This window comes from Lutjanus erythropterus, chromosome 23 (assembly GCF_056507025.1).
Source record: "Lutjanus erythropterus isolate fLutEry1 chromosome 23, fLutEry1.hap2, whole genome shotgun sequence".
NCBI lineage: Eukaryota > Metazoa > Chordata > Actinopteri > Lutjaniformes > Lutjanidae > Lutjanus > Lutjanus erythropterus.
The window spans coordinates 2,177,726-2,203,236 of NC_139339.1; the positions used below are offsets into that span (position 1 = coordinate 2,177,726).

Below are 25,511 nucleotides of genomic sequence, written 5' to 3' on the forward strand. Positions count from 1 at the left end.
ACAAGGTGCAGTTGATAAACCAGATTTAATGCCACAGTCAGTCAATGATTAACAGACCAGACTGTTCAGTCTTAAGAACTTGATCGACACATCATGCAGCAGGTACGTCGTCCTCCAAATGTATTTTTGTCTGTTCTACATGTTTAAACTTCTATTTTAAAAGACATTATCATCTCCTATAATATAAGTAGGTCTGTATTTAGACCCTACATAGAGATTATAACAGATTATTAACTGTAAAGTCTGCAGAAACGTATCTATACATGGAATGTATTTTGATTGAAGGTATTTGTTTAGTCATTTAAGCCTTTAGTGTTTTAGTTATTTGAACAAGAAACCTGCTAGTTTGACACCAAACTGTTGGATATAAAGCGTCTTTATCATTTTCATGAATTACTGTGGACATGGACTTTGTATCATAGAGAGGGTTATAACAAAGGCTGTGATAAAATATGAAATCATTCCGGCAGCATCAGAATATTTTTAAATTCACTACGGCTAACTCAATTTAAACTGCCACAGAACTGACAAAAGTGTTGACAAAAGTGAAAGTATAACTCATGGAGTTATTATCTTATCTTTGTAAAATGAGGTTATTGCCGTTGAAGGTAATCTTACAGTTATCGGACTTCAGAGAGACTTAATGTATGCAATAAAATATGTGTAACTTACTGTAAAAGTTATATTTCAGTAGTAGTCAAAGTATGTAATGTATCTGCTTTAATGGTGGCACTCTATTGTTGTGGATTAAAAAAACTTCTACATCACAATCCCTTAACCTTATTTGTTTCTCCTAATACAGTAGCTCCAACATCATAACATCCACGTCTTTTACAGAAAGTCTAATACAAGACAAATTGATATTTTATGATCAAATTATGCATTATGTCAGATACGAAACTGTCTGGCTGAATTGTCTGAATTTTAATAAATAAGTTTTCTTAAACTCACTAAATGAAACAGCTCTCTTTAAGTCAGGCTAACGTTTAGTCATGCTAACATTAGCAAAACTGTATTAATGTTAAGGGTGAATTGTCTTAAAATTAGACTAAAGAACAGATAAAGACCAGCAAGATGGCTTTTATTTTGAAGTCTGCTCAGGAACTAGTTTATATTTTTTTTTGCGAAGACATTATTGTTCAAAAATGCCTTTTTTTTCATACAATGATGGATTAGCGGTTTCTGTCCATTTGCAGATCAGCAGGATGCTTCAGATGGTTGGACTCCTTCAATCCCCACTCAGAACCATCAGTGTTCTGGTTGTCCATCTTCTCCTGGTGCAGTTTTGCTCAGGTAACTTATGGTCACAATAATATATAATAATATATAATATATAAGATCACAATAAGGCCTCGGAAGAAATCGGCTGATGTATCAAAGCTATGTCAGCATGGATTGTGTGGATAACATATTATACATGCAGCAATGTAAAGAAACGTATAAAGGAAAGTGAAAAGAACTGTTCACACATTCTGCAAGGAGCTCACTTGTTGAAATGTTTGTCAAAGTTATGCAAACTTGCTTGAAATGCAGGTCACACGATGCGTTGTTGGGATTCTCTGCACTGATTAACAGACATTTACATGTATCTATACAGGAGATTTACCTCGTCATACTGTGAGACTAATTTTGTTCTTGCTGCAAGAACTAATATGATTTTTGTTTCCTTCCAGGTCAGTCTCAGTTAATTGGTTCACGTCAGCCAATAGTTGCGACCATTGGTGATGACATCATTTTGCCGTGTCATTTGGAGCCTGCAATGGACGTTGCTGCCAAGACGTTGGAGTGGACGAAGACCAACCTGGACCCTAGATTTGTCTACTTGTGGCGCGCAAGTCAGGACGTCACAAATATAAAAAATCCGTCCTACAGAGGAAGAACGTCTCTGTTCACTGGTGAACTGAAGCACGGAAACATTTCACTGAAACTGTCCAAAGTGACACCGTCTGATGAGGGCAGCTACAGATGCTTCATTCCAAATATGAATACAGACGCATTCATTGAGCTTGTTGTCGGTAAGTAGATATAAAATGTGCGCAAACATCTCACAGTTTGTTGCAGTGTGTGTCTTGAATGCAGTGAAGAATTTTAAAACACATTTCCATCACCAGTTATTTTAAAGGCCATGCTAATGCAGAGGATGTGCTTCACAATATCAACTTATTAGCTTTACATTTAAATTTGTGCATGTATTTTTTAAAGCCATAACAATATATTATATTTTTTAAAGTTATAACAATATATTATAATTTGGTGATTGCTTTACTGACCAGTGTTCTATAATTTTTCATTTTCTCAGCATCAGATGCCGTTTCCTCGCCTGTCATCAGTTTAACAGGGATTGACAGAAACAGAGGAGGAGTTGTTCTCCAGTGTGAGTCTGAAGGCTGGTATCCAGAGCCTGAGGTGTCGTGGCTGGACGCTGAGGGACACGTCCTCTCTGCTGGACCTACAGAGACAGTCAGAGGTCCTGATGGTCTCTATACTGTCAGCAGCAGAGTGACTGTGGAGGAGAGACACAGAAACAACTTCACCTGTAGAGTCCAACAGAAGAAAATCAACCAGACCAGAGAGACACAGATCCATGTTCCAGGTAAATATAATACTCAGTCTTTAATAATATGATAATTGTTTTAATCAAAGTAGCTGGTTTATATGGAAATGTTATTCTATATTTTATTGTTTCAGATGATTTCTTTGACATCCAGTCCAGTTTTTCCAGTACAGTTGGTTTGGCTGCTAGTTTGTCTGTGTGCGCCGTCCTCATTGTGTTACTGACCTTTTTTGTCTGGAAATGGAGACAAAACATCAGTAAGATACACTGTGTACTTTCATTTCACATCAAACTGTCATGCATCTTATTTTTATTTATAATTTTTATAAGAGACTGACATGTAAGTAAATGTCTTTTATAATTTAATTTGAATATTTTTGTTTTTACACATGCAACCGGAAAGAACTCAATAAAGGAGAACGGAAGAACCACCGTAAAAACAAAACTAAAGATGAGTGTGACATTGAAGAAGAAATAGTGCCACTCAGGACAGATCGAACAGAGGAAATGAAAGAAAAAGGGCAAAAGAACAGCAAACATGTAAGTAAAAAAACAGGACGTTGCTTTTAGGACAGAAAAGAAAAACAAGCAGGAAAAGTGAAATTGGGTCTGAGCAACGTCCTGCAAGTCAACACAGAACTTTATTTCATGTTGGGACAATTAAAGCAACATAATTTTTTTTATTTGACAGTCACTGACTTTTGGTAAAATGAAATGGTAGAAGACAAAACTGGGATGTGAAAAATAAAGTTTGATTTGATTTAACTTCAAAATAATTCTGTTGCATTTCAGTGACATTACTGGCTGAAAAATCTCAATCATACTTAAATACAAATGCTGCAAAAACCAAACTTGAGGTTAATGTTTGCCTTTCACACTAACCTGCCTGAATAAAATCACGTTTCAGTTCATGTCTGTCCTCTGTCTCTGTTTAAGGATCAGCAGCTTCAGGAGAAGCAGAGGAGGCAGAAAACTGAGAATAATGTGGAGACCCTGAAAAAGGATCTGGAGACCAAGAAGAAAGAGGTTCCTCTTCTTATATAACATTGATTTCAGTTTGAAGTCGCAGTCTTTATTATCAGTCATGATGTAGACAAAGTAGAGGCTGATATTTAATTAGGATTGTGACTGTGGACTGTGAATTGACAGGACTGGGACGGGACAGGACTGAAAATTAACTCCATGTCACCCTCTAGTGTGTATTTGGTGATGAGGTGCTCGTATTTAGTCAAGAGGCTGAACGATGTATAAACATGTCACTTCCTATAAATTCTTCACAATAAAAGCTCCTGTTATTTTGTTATCTACAAGTTTTAAATATGAAACAGTAAAATCAGAATGATAAGCAGGACTACTGGACATGGGGAAAAGGGCCAATTGCATATTTTTAGCCTGTTGACCCTCAATTTTGGTGTAAAAAAGGTATTAACGTAGTTTTGTAGGTCTGTTAGAAAATATAGGTCCAGATGGGGAACAAGTGTTTTTCTGTCACAGATGTCAGTTTGTAGAGTTTAAATGTTAATAATTGAACTTGTGTCATCTTGTCTCTGTTAACCTTCTCTCTGTCCTTCCAGGTTGAAACCAAACAAACTGAGCTGCAGCAGCTCAATGAAGAGACACAGGAGATCGAGAAGAAGATGCCGGGCCTGAAGGAAGAGCTGAAGAACAAAAAGCAAGAGGTTCATGTCTTCATCTTCATCTTTCTGTATTTACTGAGACGTCTCATCATCTGTATCTTATTAAACTTCTACTCCATAACATCCAACATATAAAGTTCACTTGACTGTATATGAAACTTCTTGTTGTTCTTAGTTTAACTGTGTCATTAATTTATATAATTATTCACATGCTTTAATGTGGTACTCATGTGTCTCTCTCTTTCCCAGTTACAGACAATCAGTGACTCGGTCACTTGGTATAACAAGTGGGTAAGTGCTCATGAATGCAATGAAACACTGAGGTATCTCTGACAAACAAGTTTACTCTGCTGGTTAATTCATTTTCTTAATCAACTAATGGTTAAATTGTGCAGCTCTGAACATCTTTGTCCAAGTAAAACCCTGAACCCTGTATTAGTACAGACATACTGAGGAGAAGCTATATTTTACCATCCATATGCCATAAATTCTGATTTTCCCTTGAAATGCAGATTCATGGAGAGCTGAGCTTTTTCATTTGTTATTCAATGAAAATATGATGTTTTTTTGTTTGTTTTTTTCCCATATGGATCATTGTTTAATCACATACCTTAAAGTGGAAGAAGGAGGAAAAGCAGAAGGAGAAGAAAGAAGCTGAAGATGAAGTGGAGAGACTGAAGACGGAGCTGGACACTGATAAGACGGAATTAGACAACAAAATGAAAAAGGTTTCTATTTGTATCTATTCCAACTTGTTCGTTTTCAGTTTAGCTTCTCCTTCTGAGTCCAGGTCATTTCCAGAAGCAAGTAAAGTAAACAACAACAGGTCTGAGAGGACAAGACCAAACGCTGCAGCACTCTCTGTAACTGACCCAACTAGTAGACAAAACTTCAGTAAACCAGTCTGAACTAGTCTTTTAATGTCAGTGATACTTAATGTATCTGTTGTCCAAAGCTGCTTTACACTGTTCAGTTTAAAGTGCCATATTCATATTGACCTCAGTTAAATCTTGAGTAAACTATACTAAAATAACCACACACACCTTTACACATAACAGACAGTTTTCTGTCTGTTTAAGTGTAAAGAACTGGCTCATTAATCCTGTCCTTCTCTGTCTCCCACCTTGTGTTTCCTTCCAGATTAAAGACAAAAAAGCTGAAGTTCAGCGGCTCCAGGAAGAGATTCCAAAGATGGAGGCCGACTTGCAGACCCTGATGGATGCTCTAAACAATAAAGTGCTTCATGTCTTTAACATTATTTTGTTTTATCTATTGAGATTTTTAGTCCAGCAAAGACAAAAAAAGAGAAACCTCTGACAATGTGCTGCAGATAGGAGTAAATGCATTACAAATTAGATACTGAAATACCAGGAAATTCTTCATCTGTTATGTTTCAGTTTAGTCAGATACTTGAGTTGGAGAGATTGACCTGCAACTGTCTCTTTTCATCTTTCCTCTCCTCCCAGTTTGAAGTAGCTGAATTACAGCGGAAGCTCCGGGAAGAGGAACAAAGGAGGAGGCGTGCTGAGAAAGAGGTGGAGGCCAAGGATACTGAGGTATCATTTGTGGAGTGGTTTACTGTGCCCCCATGAAAAATTAAAACTACTTTTTCAAACTCATCATAGATCATCAAAAATCAACAAAATGTAAAAGTTGTCAGGAATATCTTCCCCTGGTTAAAGACAAATGATGTTATGAGTTTTACAGTCTGTCAGTCTATTTTCTGAAACACGTGAAGAGAAGCATGGACATTTCTCGGTGGATTATTTTGGGCTGCTACACTTTTCCAGACTGAAGGCTCATCTTCTGAATTCTGTGCAGCTCTTGACCAGAGATTTGCATCAGGCCTGTGGATCTATGGGTCTGACTTGCAACTTGCGAGATGGGATCAGACCCCCTTAATACCTGCTGCAGGTCTAGTTCACTTTGAAGCTTTTAGTTGTTTTATGGTCACATAGATAATACAAGCAACAAACCACTGAAATCACCTTCAACTCTTTCCCTGCCAGTGCTTTCTAAAAAAATAGTTGACACTGATTTTTCAACACCCACAGAATATTCATTTCTGTGAATAAGTTAACATGGAATAAAATTAAAATAATGCTAGATAACACCATCTTCTTCCACTGCTGCTCAACTCCAGTGGTTCTCTTCTTCTTTGAGTAAAGCAAGTCAACAGCCTCCAAGACTTTCTACCAGCAACTGACAAGAACTACAAAGTCTACATGAGGTGCACGTTGTGGTGGATGAATGGGTTAATCACAAGATGTTTACCCATGAGCCCGGGGTTCTACTCCCATGTAAAGCTTGTTATTACTTTTAGACTTATTTAACCAGATTGCGGATAAAATAGGGTTAAAATACCTTCTGTTACATCATGTCATGTCTCATAACCTCGTGTTAGAAGGACTCTCTGGCAGAAAAAATAGCTGGAAGAAAAAACTACTTTGTGAGATTCAGGAAAAGACTTGGGTTAAGAAATGTTTGAGGCCTGATTTATTAACATTTCTATATCACATGTAAGACAGGATGAATCTGAACTGAATGTTGCAACAGCACCAGGTAAAACTGCCAGAGATACATCATTGTTTCTTCAGCACAAAATCTGTTCAATTCAACACTGAAAGAGACAATTGAAGTTTTTCTAACAGGAAAAACAAAACTGAGCTAAACTATGTGCACAAGGTTTTAAAGTCCAACCTCCACCCAATCAAAAATATGTTTTCATCCTGACTTTGGTAGTTACTCAATAAAACTCAGTGTCTCTACTCATATCCTATTTCATCTGTTTCCTCTCCCAGCTTCTGGATGAGAAGAAAAACAGGAGAACAGCTGAGGAAGACGTGAAGAAACTGAGACAGAAGGTGATGACTAAAAACAATGAGATCCATCTCTTTATCTTAGTAATAAATCTCATAACCTCTCTTTTGACCCTCATCATTTCATATAACAATTGAGACAATTCAAACTAGTCATTTTTGCAAATCAAGTCTTTGAGGAGCATATGTCAAGTTTATAATAGTGTTCTCAGCAAGTGTAGGAAGGTAGTTTTTACTTATCACTCCTTTGAAAAGTAAAAATATTACTTTACTATTACTTATATTTTTTTTCATCTGTTTCCTCTCCCAGTTTCTGGATGAGAAGAAGACGAGGGAAAAAGCTGAGGAAGACGTGAACAAGCTGAGAAAGGAGCTGGAGACTAAAAACAATGAGGTCCATCTCTTTATCTTAGTAATAAATCTCATAACCTCTCTTTTGACCCTCATCATTTCATGTTTATGATGACTGTTCTTAGCATGTGTAGGAACTTAGTTTTTACTTATCACTCCTTTGAAAAGTAATAATATTACTTTACTATTACTCATTAATAAGCTGTAAGCTAAAGGGAGACCTTATACAGCTTACAACATGCATAGTGCTAAAGAGGCTCTGGGAAACGGGGTCCAGACTAGAGGACTTGAGTCCAGAACAGTTTGACTCCTTCTTCAGACAACAATCTGTAGGGTCTGTAGTTTCATGTCAGGACTCAGACAGTGGAGAGACACAACCAGGTGGTTTCATTCAACTGAAGCAATTTAAAAAAAGCTGTTTGCACTTTTGCTGAAACTGAGTCTAACGCCAGGTTCAAACAATATTTTGTCTGTTACGATGGTCACTGTGTCAGTTTTGGTGATTTAAGAGTCATAAATTGTTGGTTTGACTCGGCAGAGCGACATGGTGAACTACACATGACCAATCATTGCTCGCTGTCTTTCACAGCGTGCATGATGTCACCGTGAAAGAGACGCATGGGACAAACTGCGTTGTGTCTTTCCATTGACTCAGTATAGTTTCATGTCATGTCTGTCTGAACAGACCTCAGTGTTAGAGGAAAATGTATAAAGTCAGTTTTACTGATGATCTGTTTTCAGTTTGTTAACTTCAGTTTTCACATTTAGCCGTGTTTTAGTCTCTGTTTCTTTTAATCTTCATTTTACAAATATAATTTACTTTGCATCTGTCTGAACACACATTACTGAGAGGGACATTTTTAAACAGTTTTGTTGATACTGTTACTTAATGACTCTCAATATAAAACTGAAAAGATTATTATTAAATTAGATTAGATTATTAGATTATATATATTATTGAATTGCTGTCTTAAAAGGAGAAAATATTTCACTTTTAGTCAAGAAAACTCAAACATCTAAATATGAAATGTGTATCAGTCAGAAGATTCAGGTTCAGGTTCTCTGTCAGACTGATACTTGCTGCAGGAAAACACTGCTAAAACATCAACTGTTAGCTCTTGATTGACTAATTTATATTTTTGTCTTCTGCTTAGAGGAGTAATTCAGGAGCATCAGGAAATTCACAGAGACACGGCATCAGTTCACTCAGTCCGAGCTCAACCACAGGACCTGTCGTTCAAAGTTATTTGTCTCATCAACAAGGTAAAATCAATAAAATAAATAAATATAAGTTTGTACAATATAACAATACATTAACCAAGAGTAATCCAGAGATTTTCTAAATGGGACGTTCAAACCAAGTTACTGACCTGTTTTTTTACCCCAGAAACCATTTTCTCTTGTTTTCATGCAAAGAATACAATCATACCATCATGTATAAACACAATAGATTTAACACACATTGTAACCTTTATTTATTATTCTCTCTTTGTCTTATCCATCCTCTAACACCGTATTTCTCTCCTGCAGGATCAACAACTGGGAGGATGGACATTAAGTATACAGGTCAACAACACAAAAATTATCGACACTTTTGACAACTCATTCAAACTCAGTCATGGACAGTATGTCACTGTGAGTCTGTCTTGATTTGTCAGTTTCATTCTTATTTCTTTGATTACTGTTGTTAAAATAAAATACTACTACTACTGATAATAATAATGATAATAATTCTGCTTGTTGTCTGTATTTTTTTGCATCTTATACCTGTGGACCATTGGTCATGGTTCTGATAACCCTCCCACTGACCTGAAGTTGAAGGACCTGAAGTCATGGAGTCCTACAGATCAACTGCAGGTCGACCTCATCAGCAACACTGGAGAGATTAAATCAACTCTGTCTATAGGCCATAATTAGACCATCTGTTATAGTTTTTACCTCACCTTTACATCATCTTACACTTTTGCCACAGCAGTTTACTACAGTTGTTCCTCATTTAGTGACTTTTATCACCAACAGTAAAGAGCCACGAGAGAAGATTACCATCATAACACCAAAATACTCTCTGAGTGTTAAATTCTAAAGTAAATCAGAAAGCTTGAAAACAGCAAGCATGAAGAAAAAACTGATGATATTTATATGAAAAGTTCTTAACCTTTGAGTTACAACACATGAATGTTTATACAGTATACAGAAATGATCTATCTATGTCTTGTCAAAGTTTTTTTTTAACATGTTATTTGATGTTTTGTTTGATTTACTGGCAGAGTAGACCCACTCATTTTTCAGTTTTTAAATTTATTTTCTACATGTGTATTTGTTTTTATTTTTAAAATTATCAAAATAAATCAAAATCAGATCAATAAAGACTTTATTTATTTAGACCATTATCTTTTTATTAACCAAACCAAGTCATTTTGGAACATTAACCAAATGCTAAAAAGGCCATAAAAGGAACCCTGTGCAATGAGATGCAGAGGGGAACAACAAAGCAGCAATGCTATCTGATGACCTGAGATGAGAACGCTTTGACTTATACATGCTCATATAATATAATATGCTCATAGATATAATGCTATCATGACAGAAGGTACACAGTTTACAATGATCAGCATTCAAAATTTGATTATATTCTTCTTGTCTCAGTTGTTCTGTGGTTTTGGTACAGACTGACAAAACAAAAAGTCAGGTGATGCAGTAACACAGCAGATGGTTTAATGTGGATATTTACACAACCACAATTTATCCATTAAGCATCTCTATCAAATTGTGAATGTTTTCTTCTCTGCATACATGTTCTGCATTTTAACATAAATATCTGTACTTTCCACTCTTTACATTTTCAAAACAGGCTTGTTACCTGAGCTTTAATTCATTTAAATTGATTATTTTTATTTTACATCATTTTGTGCCGCCTGTATCCATCAGTACATAACACACACAACACACATGACAAGATGAAAATGATGCTGATCTTTTTTTACACAAGCATTTACACTTCTACCTGAGTAAAGAATGTGTTTGCCACCACCAGTTATTCTGAAGGTTGCTAGTATAGTTTTTGACTCATGGACAGAGTGACCATAACACACACACTCACATCACTCAGTTCTTTATAGAATTAAAGATTTATTAAAGCGATAGTTCATCCAAAAATGAAACTTCACTCATTATCTCCTCCCCCCTTTACTGATGTGAGGATGGGTGAAGATCTCCACTTCACAAAACACTCCCGGAGCTTCAGTGGAAAACAGTGTTGCAGCCAAATCCAGTACAATTGAAGTGAACGGTGACCCGTTTTAAAATGTACAAAAAACACAAAATGTCTCTATAATGCTCATGTGGTGTAATCCAAGTGTTCGTAAGATGTGATATTAAAGAAAAGGCACTATTTACACCATGTTTTTAGTCTATATGTTAGCTGTAGCCTCTCAGACCTGATCCACATGCACATGCCTGAAGCGGGTCACAGGCTCTCACCCAAGCGGCGCAGCTGCAGCAAAGAAATGATGTTCCTCTTCTATGTCGAAGTCCTCTGACATTTTCTTCTTTGTTGAAAGTTTGTCAAGTCACCTGTGTGCGTAACAAGTCACTGTTTCTGAGCAGATCTCTCTCTGTTGTCTGAGGATTTCTTTTAATTAACCTTTAAATTCGTCCTGTATAACGACAAAAACCCAAACCACAAATGCAAAGATTGAACAACAGTGAAAAAACTAAAGAAACAGCCAAACCAGTAACAGTAGCAGAACTGTGCTGGAGCTTGAATAAGTTATCTGAAATGAGAAAAAGAAAACACTTAAATGGATACAACACTGAACTTCAGTGATTTGCAACAAAAACTGTGAGCAAAATTTACATTTAAAAAGCGTATTTACCTGGAACATGGATCTGTGTCTCTCTGGTCTGGTTGATGTCCTTCTGTTGGACTCTACAGGTGAAGTTGTTGCTGTGTCTCTCCTCCACAGTCACTCTGCTGCTGACAGTATAGAGACCATCAGGACCTCTGACTGTCTCTGTAGGTCCAGCAGAGAGGACGTGTCCCTCAGCGTCCAGCCACGACAGCTCAGGCTCTGGATACCAGCCTTCAGACTCACACTGGAGAACCAGACCCTTACTGACTTTGTCAATACTCACTATAAAAGGGTTGGACACAGAACCTGATGATGGGAAAGAGAAGAACTTACTATTTAACTGTTGTTCAATTATTGTGTAACTGATTCTTACACATTTGTTAGAAATTTGAGTGACCTTTTTAGCAAAATAATGTGTGTTATGTGTTTGCTTATTAAAATTGTTTTGACCAAAGCAGAGCAACACCTTCATAACAACCATCTGAATGAAGATGAAGACGGTAACCCTGTGGACAGTTCACTCAGGTTAACTCACCGACAACAAGATGAACAAAATATTCTTTCCCCCATCCTGGGATGTAGCATCTGTACTTGCCGTCATCAGATGGCTTCACTTTAGCAACTCTCAGTGAAATGTCTCCATACTTCAGTTTGTCAGTGAGTGAAGTTCTCCCCTTGTAGGACGGATGCTGCATATCAAGCAGGATCTCACCAAAACGCCACACATAGACAAATCTGGGGTTCAGATCAGGTCTCGTCCATTCAAATGTGATGCCGGCGGCATCGGTGGCAGGTTCTAGGTGGCACGGCAATATGATGTCTTCACCAATTGTTGCTTGTACTATGTGAAGTGTACCAGTCGTTTGAGACTGACCTGAGGAAGAAACAATCAGATTTTAGCTCCTGTAGTACACATCCTCAATGTCTGTTCTGCTGCAGATGCGTCAGATTGTAGAGGCATGTTAGAAATATACAATCCCAAGTTGGGACGTTGCGTAAAAAAACATAAAACAGAACTAATTGATTTGCAAACATTTTTCAGCCTATATTCAATTGAATACGGTACAAAGAAAAGATATATAATGATTAAACTGATTAACTTAAATGGTTTTTATCAGTAAGGTAAATTAATCACGTGGGCACAGCTGATAGGTGTATCCCACTGTGCACTAGTGGTGCAGGAGGTGGGACAGGCCAGGATACCCCTGCGCCCCTGGTGCAAGACAGCAAAGGACTTACAATTGGAAAACCTCACAATATAAGAGGTGATCAACTGCTGCTGCTAAGGTTTGCATGAATCCACTCCAGACATATGTCAACCCAATCATTCTGATAAGCTATGATTATTGATTAAAAACTGCTCAACCTCACTTCAAACTTCAAGCTCAGATTGAGGAGCATTAACATGCAGAAATAACCGGTGCAGAGAAGAGTAGAAAGGCTCTCTAACTGTTTCCAAGCCACCTCATTACCTTAATAAAAACTATTTCTATGTTGCAATAAACGTGGAAGCTAAATAGCAGAAATACTGTTAACTGTTGCATAAAGATAATGCTTTCTTTAAATGTTTGCTTTAAAATGACTTTAAACTGAATTTAAAACCAAGAATAATTGACAATATTGTTTTTATTTTTAGTTTTGATGCATTAACTGAGTGTGTGTTTGTACTGTTACTTATTGACATGTTTCCTGTACTTCCTCAAGTGATTATTCTAGAAACATGGCTCCTGTCAGCAATAGTGATGCTACAGTATTCAGTTAGTCTTTATACTTTAGTTCCTTTGTTATGACCCTGTGGGTCATTTGTGAATGTTTGTTTGCTGCAGTGTCTCCTCTCCCCAGTGTGTGTGTGTGTGTGTGTTTTGCTCTCCAGTGTGAATTGGGAACAGGTGGCGCAGGATGATGATAATGAGGATTGCTGCTGCGCGATTGGTCAGGGGGCGGAGCCCAAGGCCTATTTGAACGCCGGCAGCCTGCATTCTGTCTCCAGCCTCTCCACCACAAAGAACCACCAGCATGGTGTTGCGAATTGTTTGGTTAGAGTGATCTTTGTAGACGAGTAGACGAAAGCTTGTTTGCATTAACTTAGAGTAATTCTTTGATAGGTCACTGGGAACATGTGTAGAGTAAGCCTCAAGCTTTTGTAAATATTGTAAGTGAGTGTAAACAATAGGGCAGTTTAGTGGGGGGGGGGGGCCTTTTATTTTGAACCTTGTTTTCTCCTGTTTATATTAATTTAGGAGATTAGGTCAGTATTTTGTCATTTATTTTCTATTACTTTTGTTAGGTAAGTTCAGGTTTTCTTTAGATTGTTATGTTTGTTATTTTGGCCTGTTTCTCCCCCTGAAGTAAAATAGAAACTGCACCTTTTTCTTGAACTTGGCAACGTGGTCGCTGGCCTTCTTTGGAGTGGGAAGACAGAGCGTTCCCCTAGACCGGGGCATAACACCTTTTTGTGCACCAACACATGACATACCTCCAGGAGACGCTGTTAGCAGAAGTAGAGCAGCTGCAGCACTGAAGACACAGAGTCGACTCCACATCTGTTGAATCATGTTGGACTTTAGATCTGAAAATTGACACGAAAAGAGTTGCAAAATATTACAGCCTGTTTAGATCAAATTTGCAAGCAACCGTCTGAGTATATTTTTTAATAATATTTCAGTAATGTAACAGTGCTTCTACTTAAATACAGATTTTCAGTACTCTTTCTACCACTGACAGTATCTACAACAATGTAACACCTCTTTTCTGTACTTATCTTCTTGAATTTTACCAAATGTGTAACAGGCAGAAACATAACAGTTTGTTTAATCAGTGTTTTCTATGGGCCAATAAAATTATGTACATACAATAAAAGACAATTGTTAAAACCTTTCTGTTTATTGCAGAACAGCATATCTAATAGTAAATTAGTTTTAAATGAAACTTTACTAAAATTAAATTAGTGCTGAAAAGCGTACGTACCTGTTTCCTTGTGTAGACAGTTTTTCTCAATCTCAGCTTCTTCTCTGATCTGACCTCTGTCACCAATAAACTTAAGACTATGATCTCTGTTGTAAATGACTGGCATCATGAGTTTATTTTGTGAGCATGAGTTAACAGTTAATAGGTTAATATGCATACACTCAAACAACATTCCTTTCTCAGATGTTCCAGATATTCTCTGTTGTTGTGAAGAGTAAACATTATCTGCAGCAGTTCAAAAACATTATGATTAATAAACTACATGTGTATATTTCGTCACTAAAACGAGAGCAGTAACATCTCACTGTGGGAAAAGTTAAGTGTTTATAATGATGACAGGTGTAAAGTTTTACTGCAGGTGGCAGAGTTCAGTATTATCAGTCAGCCTGTGATGAGTTACTATCTGAGCTACTGAGCTTCAATGAAACATAAATGCATTGTTCACATTATTGCAGAAAACCGCATGTAACAATGTTCAATATTGCCCTCAGGGTCACTATCTGATGACCGCTTTGACTTATACATGCTCATATAATATAATATGCTCATAGATATAATGCTGTCATGACAGAGGATACACAGTTTACAATGATCACAGTTAACAGTTTGATTATACTCTTATTGTCTCAGTTGATCTGTGGTTTTGGTACAAACCGACGAAACAAAAAGTCAGGTGATGCAGTAAAACAGCAGATGGTTTAATGTGGATATTTACACAACCACAATTTATCCATTAAGCATCTCTATCAAACCATGATATTTTTCTTTTCTGCATATAGTTTCTCATGTGGTTTCTGTCTGAGAAGCTCAAATTATCACCAGCATCTGCAGACTCTAAAACAAAACTGACATCTGACTTTTTAAAAATACTTGATGCATCAGTCAGTACCCGTGTGGTTTTCAACACTTTCTTTGTGTGAGAAAGTTTAACAGCCGCTGCAGGCATGAACACTTGAATAAAAGTAAAACCAGATGAAAAGGAAACGTAAATAATCTTGCTGGTTGCTTTTAAAAGAGCATCTTTTCTGACCTGCCAGATTTCTCACAACAAAAGCATGTTGAGATGTTCTCTGCTTCATTACCAAACAAAACTACCTTTTACTTGAGTTATTTGTGTGTAACTGGTAGTTTCCCACAGTGCAACAGTCCCACCAGCAGCAGCAGCAGAGGGAACATCATGATGGTGAAAACTGTCCTCAAGAGGAGGAGAACATAAAAGAGGTGATCTGAGCAGGGACAAGTGTCTCTGTAAGGAGCTGCAAAGACAAGAGAATATATTTGCTGTAACAATATGGACGTACAGGTCGTCTCCAAAGTATTACTCTGACACAGAAAGCTATGTCTCACCTCTGACAGCCAACCAGCTCTCTGGAGATTCTCCACCATTAGAGATGAGACACTTGTAGAGTCCTTCATCAGACTTAGAGACACTGTGGATGATCATCTCTCCTGTAGAGCTGCTCCCCATGAGGACGCCATCTTTATAGAAATCAGCTGTGAGGTTGGAGGAAGTCATTTTCTTTCTGCAGTGCAGAGTCACATTGCTGCCTTCCTTCACAGGGAGGACAGGACTGTCCAGGACCAAGGGACCAACTGAAAAACAAAGATATTATATATTATTATAGATTTTTATGAAATTTGATCAAATGGCTTGGTCAGTTTGTGGGAATTTGGAGGATTACTATTAGTTAAAAGGAGTAATATGTAAAAATTGTGCATTCAAAAAAGAGGACAACAGTCCAAATTATATTAAATTGATTGGAATCTTATATAGTCTACAGTTTGTAGCTGAAACAAGTTGTTTCCCCTGCTCTCTCCTTCTCAGACTCGAGGAAGCTCAGGCAGGCTGCAGGAACACTGCAGGAGTTAATTTGACAAAAACAAGTGAGGACGAGTCCTCCGCTGTAAGCTGATCAGCTGTTTGTAACTGTCAATTGTCTGTTTTCAAGATCTATGCCTCCTGAAAGATTATTAATTATTTCTTGTGAGTCAGAAAAAGACACTAACTGATTCTGTGAGCATTCTGCATTAAATTGAACTCCAACTCATGTGACACGTGCAAACAAAAACCTGGAATATAAATGTCAAAATGAGGACACCATGACTGTAGCGCTGTCTTCAGAGTAGCGAGTATTTCAAGATAACATGTCACCTTAATCTCTGGTGATTGATAGATTTCCCTTTTTTCACAGGACTAAACCTGGAGACTGTTAGTTCTCTGTAATAATTTCGGCGGTCAGAACAAGTGATTCTGTTTGTCTTGGTGCCTCAGCCCAACACCAACACCTGGTTTTGCATTTTCATTACAGCAGGGCTACTCGCTTGAAGACGCGTCTTTAACCGAAGACGAGCTTAGCTTGAGTTGAGTTTCAACACACACTTGTTTGACGGGCAGAGAGAGGCTCATCAGGGGTTGGATCCATTCGCTGAGACGTCACCGCAGCCTGTTTGGAGGCAGTTCCAGCGCATTTAAGCCCCAAGTCATCTCGGGTGTGACTCTGCACAGCTTGGCGCGTTATAACTGGTAATGGAAAATGCAAGTCAGGGCAGCACGGCTTAACTCGGCGCAGCCAGAAGTGCCAATGGTAAAGCTATAAAATATAATGTTGTGTTGGTGCTTTGCTTTTTAAAGAACCTTCAGTAGATACAATAAGAAGAACTTTTGTTGCACTACAGACCTTAACTGTTATAATCTTAAATAGTGCATGTCTCACCTCTAACAGCCAACCAGCCCTCTGGAGATTCTTCACTATCAGAGGTGTTACACTTGTAGAGTCCTTCATCAGACTTGGAAACACTGTGGATGATCATCTGTCCTGTAGAGCTGCTCTTCATGAGGAGGCCATCTTTATAGAAATCAGCTGTGAAGTTGAAGGAAGCCTCCTTATTTCTGCAGCGCAGAGTCACAGTGTTTCCCTCCATCACAGGGAGGACAGGACTGTCCAGGATCACAGAACCATCTGAAGAACATTACAAAATGTTTGCAAAGAGAGGGGCAATAAACAGTTTACTTTAGAAATAGTGAAAGAGGGATTAACCTTAACATTTCTGTCATTCATACATCATGGTTTTAGAGTTGAAATCTACATTTAGTCAACCAACCAGTGACAGTGATCTTGACAGCGTTGCTTCTCTCTCCTCCTTCACCTTCACACCAGTATTCTCCGCTGTCTGACAGAAAGGTGCGGTCGATGGTGCAGGTCACTGTGTCATCTGAACAGTCTTTGAGGTGTTCATTGATGTTCCTCACTTTCCATCCCGTTGAGACGTTAAACCCCTCGCAGGTAAAAGACACAAACTCGTATTCAAAGACCTGCAGTCGAGTTGGAACAATTCGAAAAGCTGCATCTGCAACTGAGAAACAGAGAGCAACACAAATTAAGAACAAACAAAATGTTTAATATAATGAAAAATAAAACATACACAACTGGATAACCTACTAAACAATACTTTGCCTGCATGTTGAAAGTAGCACAAGAGCAACAGCTTCACTCCAACCTTTGACTGACAGATCTGGTGCAAAATCTAACAAATTTTGTTTTTTGTTTTTTTTCCTCCACACTAAATTTACATTTTACACACCGTCCCTACATTTTTTGGAATCAGGGTTGTAGGATTAAGACTATAGTAAGGGTTGGAAACTTGGCTTTTTGTGTCCCAAGACATTAGATGATGTAACTGCTACTTACCAAATGTCTGAGGAGAACTTTGCTCCACATGTGCAACCAGCAGCATCAGCAGGTTCCATACTGAGGAGACAAAGAGGAAAGCTGTGTATATATGTTCACTAAAACATATAATCATTGTAGACACATCTTTGACTCTTTGACTCACTTAAAATTCTAATTATAGAGGACTCAATCACAAAACCAGACAGGACATGTCATATCCCCTATAAAGGACACTTAAAGGACATTTAAAGGACACCTGGTTTCAGCTAACAGACTCCTCACCTTCCTGAGTCTCATAGTGGATTTTGCCAAGAAAGAGGTACCACAGACATGATTTTTATTCCTTGCCAATTACCAGAAAACTGCTACACATGGCCTCTGTATACCTCACCTTCTGCCTTAAGGAGTCATGAACAGAACTGATGGACAACGTCTGAACGTCAGCAGACTCAGGGCTAAAAGCAGAATCACACAGGATGCCGACGACAGCGCTCTCGTTGGTCCTCTCAGAAGAGGACCTGCAGTGAATTCTGGGTGCCTTTGCCGAGGCATACAAGCAGCTTGGTCAGGCTCCTAACATAAAAAAGACTCAGATCCTCTATCAGCCACCAAAAACAGAAAATATCCAACCATCTCTGTTGACAATACCAGACTGAAAACTGTGGGTCGCTCTACATCTCTCGGCAGCATCGTGTCCTTTAAAGCAGCCTTCAGGCCAGGACTAAAGTTCTGGTTGACAAAGCAGCAGTGCTGTTCACCATACTGTCAAAACCCTCTGACATCTGACGGCACTGAAGAGGCACATCATCAGAGGTGCCTCTGAAAAAATCATCAAAATCAGCTTTTCTTTACTGTTATTTAAGTAAAGAAACAAAAAGTTTAGTAAGTTATATTTAGTACTCACACAGTCTGGCGCTGAGAGCTGTAACCTCCATGTTGTCTTGCCGCTGACTGTCTGAACAAGGGGCTGATTAAGTTATAGTCTAGTTGACAACTTCCTCTTCCTGTGCAGATTATTTCTGGTGTTGAGCAAATATCTGTAAGACAAACGTATCTTGGGCTGTGTGACCAGGCTTTAACATGAAATATGGCTGCGTATTCTCAGCGTAACAATGGAAATAGATCCAGTATGATGGATGTGGGACACTGAGATGAGAGAAGGCTGTTTCCAAGCAAAATTCATCTGATCAATGAGCCTTAAAAGAATGATATAACCTAGTACCACTCATTATGAATGGTACAACAAACTAAAACTAAAAATATTTTAAATTAGTTTTCATGCACAGTCTCAGAATAGTGATGCTTAACAATCAATTTATTCCTCTTTCTTTCTTTTTCTTCCTTCTTTCTGTACTAACACGTCATTTTCCTGCATTTTGAAGTGGTGGCTTTTGCAAATTCAAATATCAGTTTTTGGCTCGTAAATAAAGTATATCCACAACATTCAGGCCTTTTTGTTGTGTCAAAAGCTTCAATAAATCTGCACTGCTGCTGTGGTGAAACACAAAACATGTAAGGAAGAATATTGTTCTTGCATTGTGTTTATGAGACACACAATGCTTGTTTTGGTTGTATTATTTTTTTCATGTATGAACATGAACAACATGTGTTTATCATCTGTTCTCTCCCAGAACTGTTGCAATAAATTTATGTTAAAAAATAAAAGATGACAGTCAAAAGAAATATAGATGGAGGTTATGACAGAAAAAACAGTATAGCTGGTAGTAAACTAAATTTGATTTTAAACTTTAATTTTAATTAGAAATTAGATTCAGTAATAATAAATAAGAAATTATTTCAGAAAAATGAACATTCCTGTTTCATGGTGCAGCCATGCTGCTATAAATAAAAAATATCAACCACAAAGTACAAAATAATTCTGGTTAATTAATGGCATAATTTATTTCTTATTTTTATTTCGTCACTGAAACAAGACAATACAAAGCAATAATGTCTCTTTATAGAAAACGGAAAGTGTTTATGATGATGACAGGTGAGCAGATTTACAGCAGGGGGCGGAGTCGAGTTATTTATCAGTCAGTCTGTGATGATTTACCAGTGTGTGTGTGTGTGTGTGTGTGTGTGTGTGTGTGTGTGTGTGTGTGTGTGTGTGTGTGTATGCTTAAAGGAAACTGGGATGCATTGTTACCACCTGTGACAAATTTCACTTGCAGTTGTTTCATTGATTTTTTTTTTTATTATTATTATTTTAGGTTTATTCTGCATACATGGTTACTTTTAACTCTTTTTGTCTGAAACTGATGGCTGCTCACATTCATTTTTCACTGGATTAAAATGGATTTCTTTATCTATTTCTTTATTTATTTTTTTGATGTTCTAAAATTACTATGGCAAACAAAAAACATCAATACCCAACAAGCTCCACCTCTGGCTGCTGTAGTTTACTGTGTGCAGTTCACACTACTGCAGAAAAAAAAATATATTTATGTTAAAATACAAATATATCATCAGGTGTCATTTAGTCAGAGTATATTCTTTTTCAATCAAATAAACATGTCAGTGTGGCTTTAAACTAAATTCAGTTCTATCTGTTGGTGGTTCACCACCGAGTTTATTCATAATGTGCAGCAGCTCAGTTCTTATAAACGGCGTGTTGAACCGTGTGAACTGACAGCAGAAAGAACAGTGTGGTTTAACTTTAACACTAATAAAAATAAACACTGATGCTGATGAGGTTCATCGACTTAAAACTGGACCGTGTGACCAGAGCATCTCGCTGAATATTCTCTATATCTGAAAATAAAATACAGTGTACTGGATTACTGAACACATACAGACTGGACTGGTTCTTACTATATTAACAATATATGTTAGCTTTATTTAAATATAAAAGAAAAACATTGAGGGCATCCCTCATTTACAATGATGTGTAAAAGATACAAAATAATAAAAATAAAAGATAACAATTCAAACAAGTATTGAAAGAAGCATATAAATATAGATCATAAAAAGTACAAGATAAAAAATACAAAAGTAATTATTTTAAAAGTTACAAACAGAAGCTGAATGGTTCATTTGTTTTTTTTTTTAGTTTAAAAGAAGTTAAAAGATGTAATCTATTTCAGTGCATGTTTTGAATTCAATGTTAGAGAAAACACAATTACTTATTTGCTTATTTACCCATGTATATATGAATAGATTTGTTTTGTTAAGAGAAAACAGAAAATACAGCTGTTTCACTGTAAGATAGAAAAAAATTGATGTAGATGGAGGATAATATTTCAGAACAGATTTTGTTATGGTCTCACAGCCATTTGTTTGCAATAAATAAAAAAAATCCTTTTCATTATATTAAAATAAAAATATTTATAAAAGTACAATTTCAACTTAAATCTACAATCAAATTCAGTATTATTCCTCACTTCTTTTCTTGCTCACATTAGTATAAAAACAGAGTTTCTGCTCCGTTCTTCAGTCAGGTGTCTCCACTCTTTGCAGCCTGTAAAACAGAATAAATGAAGGATTTTAAACTGAAGGTTCACTTACTCAACTTTTTTCTGAGCTTTCAGCCGCAGGACTTTCTCAGTGATGCTACCTGCTCAGGTGTAATCACATACATACATACATACATACATACATACAACTACAATTACAAACCCCTGATGTGACAAACAGACAAGTCAATAGGATAAATAAATATTACAGCAGTATGAAGATTTCTCCTTGTGCTTTAGGAAACTGGTGGATCATCATTTTCTGACATTTATAGATAAAATAATTAATAATAATAATAATAATAAAAAATCTTTGCATTCAGTTCAAAAATATAACAACAAAGACAACGATAAGGATGCCTTTATCCAGATTCATTTCAGACTATTGTGTCCATCATTAAATTCATGCTAATGTTTGCTATTTGTTGTGGTTCTAAGATACTGACTGACAGTTTCCTGACTGATTTTTGAACTTCAGACAGAGGAGCGTGACATGGCTGTGACAAAGAGAAATTAGTCAAACAAAGAGGAAAAAGCCAGTCTTACCTTCACAATAGGAGAATAAAGAACTTCTGGCTCTGTTGTATTTGTGTCTGCTGCGTGGTTCAGGTTCTCTGTGAAGCTGGATAATCCTGGTTCTGCTTTAGAAACAAGAAGATTTCATGTTAAATGTTAAGATTGGCTCAGCTGGTGGTGCTCAAAGCAACAACAAAAAAAGTTTGAGTATTCAACACCAGTGTCTCTTTCCATAAACCAGAACCTGGTTACTCAACATAATCCACAGACCATTTTCTGTACAGGGACTACTTCCTTTCTTGTAGAAAAAAAAAAGTTGTTCCAGTAAATTCTACTGCAGAAATAAAGTAGTTCCTTCATAAAGATGCTGACTACAAGATCTGTGGATTATACAGGTTCATACTGGTTCTGGAACAACATAGGCACTTAAAGCTTTGTTAAATCAAGATTTCAGCAGGGCGCAGACATCTCATGTCACAGAAGATTTCCCACATATATGTTTCTAACATACGAACCAGGTTCGGCAGCTTGTGGAGCCTCATTCATGGCCAAAGCAGAGTAAACAGGCTGAAATGACTCATCCTCGTCTGAAAGAGGAGAAACCAACAGTAAGCAAGAGACTAACAGAAAGATGAAGTTAAAACAGCTAATTTTAAATGTTCATACTGACAGGACCTTTACTCTCTTCCTTCTGTGGTTTTCTGTCGTGGTTTTTCTCGAGGCAGGGGCTCAAATTCTCAGCAGCGTCTGCTGAATCTAAAACAAAACATCACGTACGTATGACAGGTGTCAAAAATAATTCACAGAGCTGCTGCACAGCACGTCTCAGTCTTTTCTGGTAACAGCATCTCAACCGCCACGTTCAACATGAAGGACAGGGACACAAAGACATATGTTTCCCATTACTGTTTTCTCACATCATGTTAAAGAAAATAAGTATAAAATCAAGTAAACCTTCGTCCTTTCTCTTTTTTATGACAACATCTGCATATGTCACGTTGTTTGGCTCGTCTGCACCGTCCTCTGCAGGGACTGAAACATAAACATTTTAGGATCACATTTAGTCTTCATTTAGTGTTAACTTTGTGGTCTTTGAGTTAAAAAAGAAAAGGTGATAGTTTTCACTTGAATGTGATGGTGTGGTTTCTGTCTTTGAGTTCATTTTAACTGTAAAACATGAAGTATGATATGGTGCTTTCTGCTCCAAAGTGTTTCTTTTGCAGTTGTTTACCTCTGCGTTTCCTAAAATGAAGAAATCCCACCAGCAGCAGCACCAGGACCAGCATTAAAGCGGTGGCAGCGACCAACAGCAGGAGGAGATCATGGGGGGCTTCGGGGTCTCGGGAGTCGCCCAAGGTGTTGTCTTCATGAGTGGATGGAAGGATGACAGAAATGGTATAACTTTCTATTTTTGAATCCTGGCAGCATACCAATTTATTTTCTGTAAGAATACAAATAACATTTGGCGTGGAAGTTTGAAACGCTTGCATATCAAAATATGTTTTTAAACCATTGAAATAAAAAATGCAGCAGGAAACTGGCACTATGTTATAAGTTTGGGGTTGGAAGCCTGCAGCCTTTATTTTGTTTGTCGATAAATTTTGCACTTACATCATAAGTAACGGTGCCATCATCATGAATAATCTGCACCCATCCTGGTTATACAGCTAACAAAACATCAACTCTTTTCATTTTGTAACACTGTTATGGCTCACCTTTCACTGCCAGCCAGCTTTCTGGTGATTCTCCAACACCAGAGATGTTGCACTTGTAAAGGCCTTCATCAGACTTGGAAACATTTTTAATGGTCATCTGTCCTGAAGATTGTGTCGGTATGACGACGCCATCTTTGTAAAAATCAGCTCGGAGGTTGGAGGAAGGTGTCTTGTTTCTGCAGTTCAGAGTCACATCATGTCCCTCCAAAACAGGAAGAGCAGGACTCTCCAAGATCACAGAACCATCTGAAAAAGATGTTTAAAACAAATAAAATGTCAGCCATGTGTTTTAAGTACAAACCCAGAGTTAATAACAACAGAATATTGGTTGACATGTTGACAAGTGAGGATAAAAATAGCAGATAAAAAGTGAAGATACAGGAATTGGCTATATAGGAATGTAGGCTTAGGTAGCAGCATTCACAGAATGAAAAAAAGAAAAGTGAAAACAAATACACCAGAAATTCTTAAAACATGAATGTATAGTAGTGCATCATCTGCATAGTGATGAATATTAAGCAAATCTTCCTTGATATGTCACATAGCAATGACCTTTGACTGCTATTAGTCATTTAATTTTAATATCAGGAAGGTGGTACACATATAAAGTTTAACTATTCAGCATTATTTTTTCATGATTCTGTAAATAAATAAAACCTCTATTAATGACGATGTAAACCTGATTATCTTGAACTTGTTGATCTGAGAACAATGAATTTTATCAGTTGACTGATTTGTAGTGGTTTTAGAAATACAATAAACTTACCAGTGACAGTGATGTTGACACTGTTGCTTCTTTGTCCTCCGTCAGTCTCACACCAGTATTCTCCACTGTGTCCTGTATAGGCTCTTTGAATGGTGCATAATGACTCTGCTGATGTCCTCTTCATAACACATGCTGGATCAGATTCCTGACTATTCTTGAGAACTCTCAGTTTAGTCAAACCATCAAACTCCACACAGTGAAAAGAAACAGTGTGGAATTTAAAGTGCTGCAGTCTGTTTGGAGTGATACGAAGAAAATCTGCATCTGAAACCAGAAAGAAATGACATTGTTCCAAAAAGAAACATTCAGAATTGGAAGTTATGATTTCATCAGTATGAGAGATGAAAAAAAAAGACTTTTCAGAAGATACATCCTGGTATTTTATTTATAAATCAATGTGCATTATTTACATCATATAGAAAAGACAGATTTAAAAGGTTGCCTCCTCTGAGTGGATAGAATGATGCAAAGAACAGACGAGATGTTAAAGACTATCTTTAGCATTTTCTTTTTGCCTCTTACCGCTTTTCTGAGTGTAACTGTCCTGAACTTGTGTCCCCAGCAGAGTGAATTCAAGCATCACTGGATGAAAAAAAATGAGCAACATTGAATATCAGACATAAACGGTTCAATCCACAGGCTTTAAAAAGAAGAAGAGTCAGTACTCACACAGTCTGAAGCAGAGAGCTGTGACCTCCATGTCGTCTCGCTGCTGACTGTCTGAGCATCAGACTGAAATACAGCTTATGTACGTGGTTGAGAAACTTCCTCTTCCTGTGCAGGTTATTTCTGATGTCAGTTCTGAAGCTAGAGACAGACTCATAGTGGCTTCAACAGTCTGTCAGTCTTTGTTTTCTCAGCACAAGCATCAAGAGGGTCGACCATCCCTGCCCCTCCTGTGGGCTCAACTGTCCCTACGGTTGGCTCAACCTGGGTGGTCGGGGCGCAGTAGGTAGAGTGGGCCGTCCACTAATCCTCGGGTTGGGGGCTCGATTGTCAGCTCCTCCTGTGTGTCAAAGTGTGCTCCCAGAGGTTGCTCACAAAGTCTCTTGCATGGCAGCTTGCTCCCATTTTTAAGGAAAAAAATATTCAATTACAAGTCAAACTTCTGCAATGTTATTACTGACTCTGGATAGTGCAGTGTTTCTCAATTCCGGTCCTCAGGCCCTCCTGCCCTGCATGTTTTAGATGTTTCCCTGCTCCAACACC

General features: G+C 37.5%; 4 protein-coding genes across 9 annotated transcripts; 1 reads left to right on the top strand and 3 right to left on the bottom strand.

The window, feature by feature from the left end:
• Nucleotides 1-42: 42 nt before the first annotated feature.
• Nucleotides 43-10,331, top strand: LOC146305272 (uncharacterized). The gene is made up of 18 exons (XM_084713065.1): nt 43-102; nt 1,197-1,293; nt 1,674-2,015; nt 2,300-2,593; nt 2,689-2,811; nt 2,958-3,094; nt 3,491-3,580; nt 4,129-4,323; nt 4,441-4,482; nt 4,809-4,919; nt 5,332-5,427; nt 5,658-5,747; nt 6,993-7,055; nt 7,223-7,227; nt 7,381-7,404; nt 8,516-8,624; nt 8,892-8,996; nt 9,177-10,331. Exons 1-18 carry the CDS (start codon nt 94-96, stop codon nt 9,276-9,278), a joined length of 2,034 nt encoding a protein of 677 aa, XP_084569191.1. The 5' UTR covers nt 43-93; the 3' UTR covers nt 9,279-10,331.
• On the bottom strand, nt 10,228-15,215 carry LOC146305273 (butyrophilin-like protein 10). The gene is made up of 5 exons (XM_084712846.1): nt 14,180-15,215; nt 13,689-13,781; nt 11,748-12,086; nt 11,237-11,518; nt 10,228-11,134 (listed from the first exon to the last, which is right to left on the bottom strand). The coding sequence occupies exons 1-5, from the start codon at nt 14,349-14,351 to the stop codon at nt 11,007-11,009; spliced, it is 1,014 nt and encodes a 337-aa protein (XP_084568972.1). The 5' UTR covers nt 14,352-15,215; the 3' UTR covers nt 10,228-11,006.
• Nucleotides 15,216-15,254: 39 nt separating this feature from the next.
• On the bottom strand, nt 15,255-18,785 carry LOC146305274 (Fc receptor-like protein 5). The gene is made up of 6 exons (XM_084713066.1): nt 18,755-18,785; nt 17,869-17,928; nt 17,282-17,527; nt 16,894-17,139; nt 15,527-15,772; nt 15,255-15,435 (listed from the first exon to the last, which is right to left on the bottom strand). The coding sequence occupies exons 1-6, from the start codon at nt 18,783-18,785 to the stop codon at nt 15,287-15,289; spliced, it is 978 nt and encodes a 325-aa protein (XP_084569192.1). The 3' UTR covers nt 15,255-15,286.
• Nucleotides 18,786-20,223: 1,438 nt separating this feature from the next.
• On the bottom strand, nt 20,224-25,157 carry LOC146305275 (uncharacterized). Of its 6 annotated transcripts, none has more exons than XM_084712809.1 (10): nt 24,972-25,157; nt 24,825-24,884; nt 24,303-24,566; nt 23,537-23,782; nt 23,053-23,184; nt 22,776-22,853; nt 22,497-22,577; nt 22,337-22,408; nt 21,852-21,946; nt 20,224-21,310 (listed from the first exon to the last, which is right to left on the bottom strand). In XM_084712809.1, the coding sequence occupies exons 1-10, from the start codon at nt 25,000-25,002 to the stop codon at nt 21,287-21,289; spliced, it is 1,083 nt and encodes a 360-aa protein (XP_084568935.1). In that variant the 5' UTR covers nt 25,003-25,157; the 3' UTR covers nt 20,224-21,286. The 6 variants fall into 6 exon arrangements, 3 of the variants coding, with proteins under 3 accessions (XP_084568935.1, XP_084568934.1, XP_084568932.1); XM_084712808.1 differs by having other exon boundaries at nt 21,852-21,943; nt 23,053-23,262; XM_084712806.1 differs by having other exon boundaries at nt 23,053-23,262.
• Nucleotides 25,158-25,511: the final 354 nt, after the last annotated feature.

What these genes read in the sequence shown, in the direction of transcription:
- LOC146305274 (XM_084713066.1), bottom strand. Translation starts at nt 18,785, where the DNA reads ATGGAGGTTACAGCTCTCAGCGCCAGACTGT. An exon ending in AAGTTCTCCTCAGACATTTG is followed by an intron (nt 17,528 to 17,868) that starts GTAAGTAGCAGT and finishes TCTCAGTTGCAG; the next exon opens with ATGCAGCTTTTCGAATTGTT. An exon ending in GAGCTGGTTGGCTGTCAGAG is followed by an intron (nt 15,436 to 15,526) that starts GTGAGACATAGC and finishes TTGTCTTTGCAG; the next exon opens with CTCCTTACAGAGACACTTGT.
- LOC146305275 (XM_084712806.1), bottom strand. Translation starts at nt 25,002, where the DNA reads ATGGAGGTCACAGCTCTCTGCTTCAGACTGT. An exon ending in AGCTCTCTGCTTCAGACTGT is followed by an intron (nt 24,885 to 24,971) that starts GTGAGTACTGAC and finishes TTTTTCATCCAG; the next exon opens with TGATGCTTGAATTCACTCTG. An exon ending in TTTATTCTCCTATTGTGAAG is followed by an intron (nt 21,311 to 21,851) that starts GTAAGACTGGCT and finishes TCTGTTTTACAG; the next exon opens with GCTGCAAAGAGTGGAGACAC.
- LOC146305272 (XM_084713065.1), top strand. An exon ending in ATTCATTGAGCTTGTTGTCG is followed by an intron (nt 2,016 to 2,299) that starts GTAAGTAGATAT and finishes TCATTTTCTCAG; the next exon opens with CATCAGATGCCGTTTCCTCG. An exon ending in TTATTTGTCTCATCAACAAG is followed by an intron (nt 8,625 to 8,891) that starts GTAAAATCAATA and finishes TCTCTCCTGCAG; the next exon opens with GATCAACAACTGGGAGGATG.
- LOC146305273 (XM_084712846.1), bottom strand. Translation starts at nt 14,351, where the DNA reads ATGTTGTTTGAGTGTATGCATATTAACCTATTAACTGTTAACTCATGC. An exon ending in GCTAACAGCGTCTCCTGGAG is followed by an intron (nt 12,087 to 13,688) that starts GTATGTCATGTG and finishes TTTCTTCCTCAG; the next exon opens with GTCAGTCTCAAACGACTGGT. An exon ending in GACACAGATCCATGTTCCAG is followed by an intron (nt 11,135 to 11,236) that starts GTAAATACGCTT and finishes TTCTCATTTCAG; the next exon opens with ATAACTTATTCAAGCTCCAG.